This window comes from Myotis davidii, unplaced genomic scaffold (genome assembly GCF_000327345.1).
Source record: "Myotis davidii unplaced genomic scaffold, ASM32734v1 scaffold59, whole genome shotgun sequence".
NCBI classification, from domain to species: Eukaryota; Metazoa; Chordata; class Mammalia; order Chiroptera; family Vespertilionidae; genus Myotis; species Myotis davidii.
The window spans coordinates 8,793,567-8,794,173 of NW_006293001.1; the positions used below are offsets into that span (position 1 = coordinate 8,793,567).

The 607-nt window shown below is 68.5% G+C and overlaps 1 protein-coding gene across 5 annotated transcripts in view; it reads left to right on the forward strand.

Moving 5' to 3' along the window:
- The first annotated feature begins 267 nt into the window (after window positions 1-267).
- The window catches only part of BBS5 (Bardet-Biedl syndrome 5), a 27,911-nt gene continuing 27,571 nt past the window's right edge, over window positions 268-607 (forward strand). For all 5 annotated transcript variants that reach the window (XM_006766534.2, XM_015565759.1, XM_015565758.1 and 2 more), the window contains exon 1: window positions 268-463. In XM_006766534.2, the coding sequence (XP_006766597.1) occupies window positions 405-463 (59 nt within the window). In that variant the 5' untranslated portion in view covers window positions 268-404. The remainder of the gene's footprint in view (window positions 464-607) is intronic.

Sequence of the window (607 nt, forward strand, 5' to 3'; positions counted from 1 at the left end):
GAGGTCCTGACCTAGAACCTAGGACCTAGAGGTTGGCAGGGTCAGATCCCAGCGGGGCCAGGAAGGGAACTTGGAGTTTTAAGGCTTTGACAGTGTAGAGAAACGGGGATGAGGGGGAATGCCTTCACATGTGTGCTTGGAAGCCAGGACGGTCATTCCGAGGCCAAGCACCCGCTCCTGGGCCCGGGGCCAGCTTGGCGAGCCTGAGCCCCGGAACCCTGCCTGGAGCCTCCAATCCGCTTAAGGACGCGACGGGGCGGGGAAAGCGCGCGCCCGCCTCAGCGAAGCTTGGGCCTCGGGGCCCGCCGTAGACGTAGCGACAGAGGCGTCCCGTTGCCTTGGAGCCGGCGAGACGCCGCTCGGCCTCCACATCTGTGGAGCGGCCGCCTCGGGCCTCGGTCACCATGTCGGTGCTGGACGCGCTTTGGGAGGACCGGGATGTCCGCTTCGACGTGTCCCCGCAGTGAGTCCCGGATATTCCACAGCGGCCTGGGGCCCCGAGGGCGCCGCGGCACGTTCCGGGCCAGCGGGCGGAGCCTGCACCCCCACAGCTGCGGCCCGGGCGAGGGTGCCCGCGGGTGTAAGCCTGTGGTGGGCACCTCGGGAT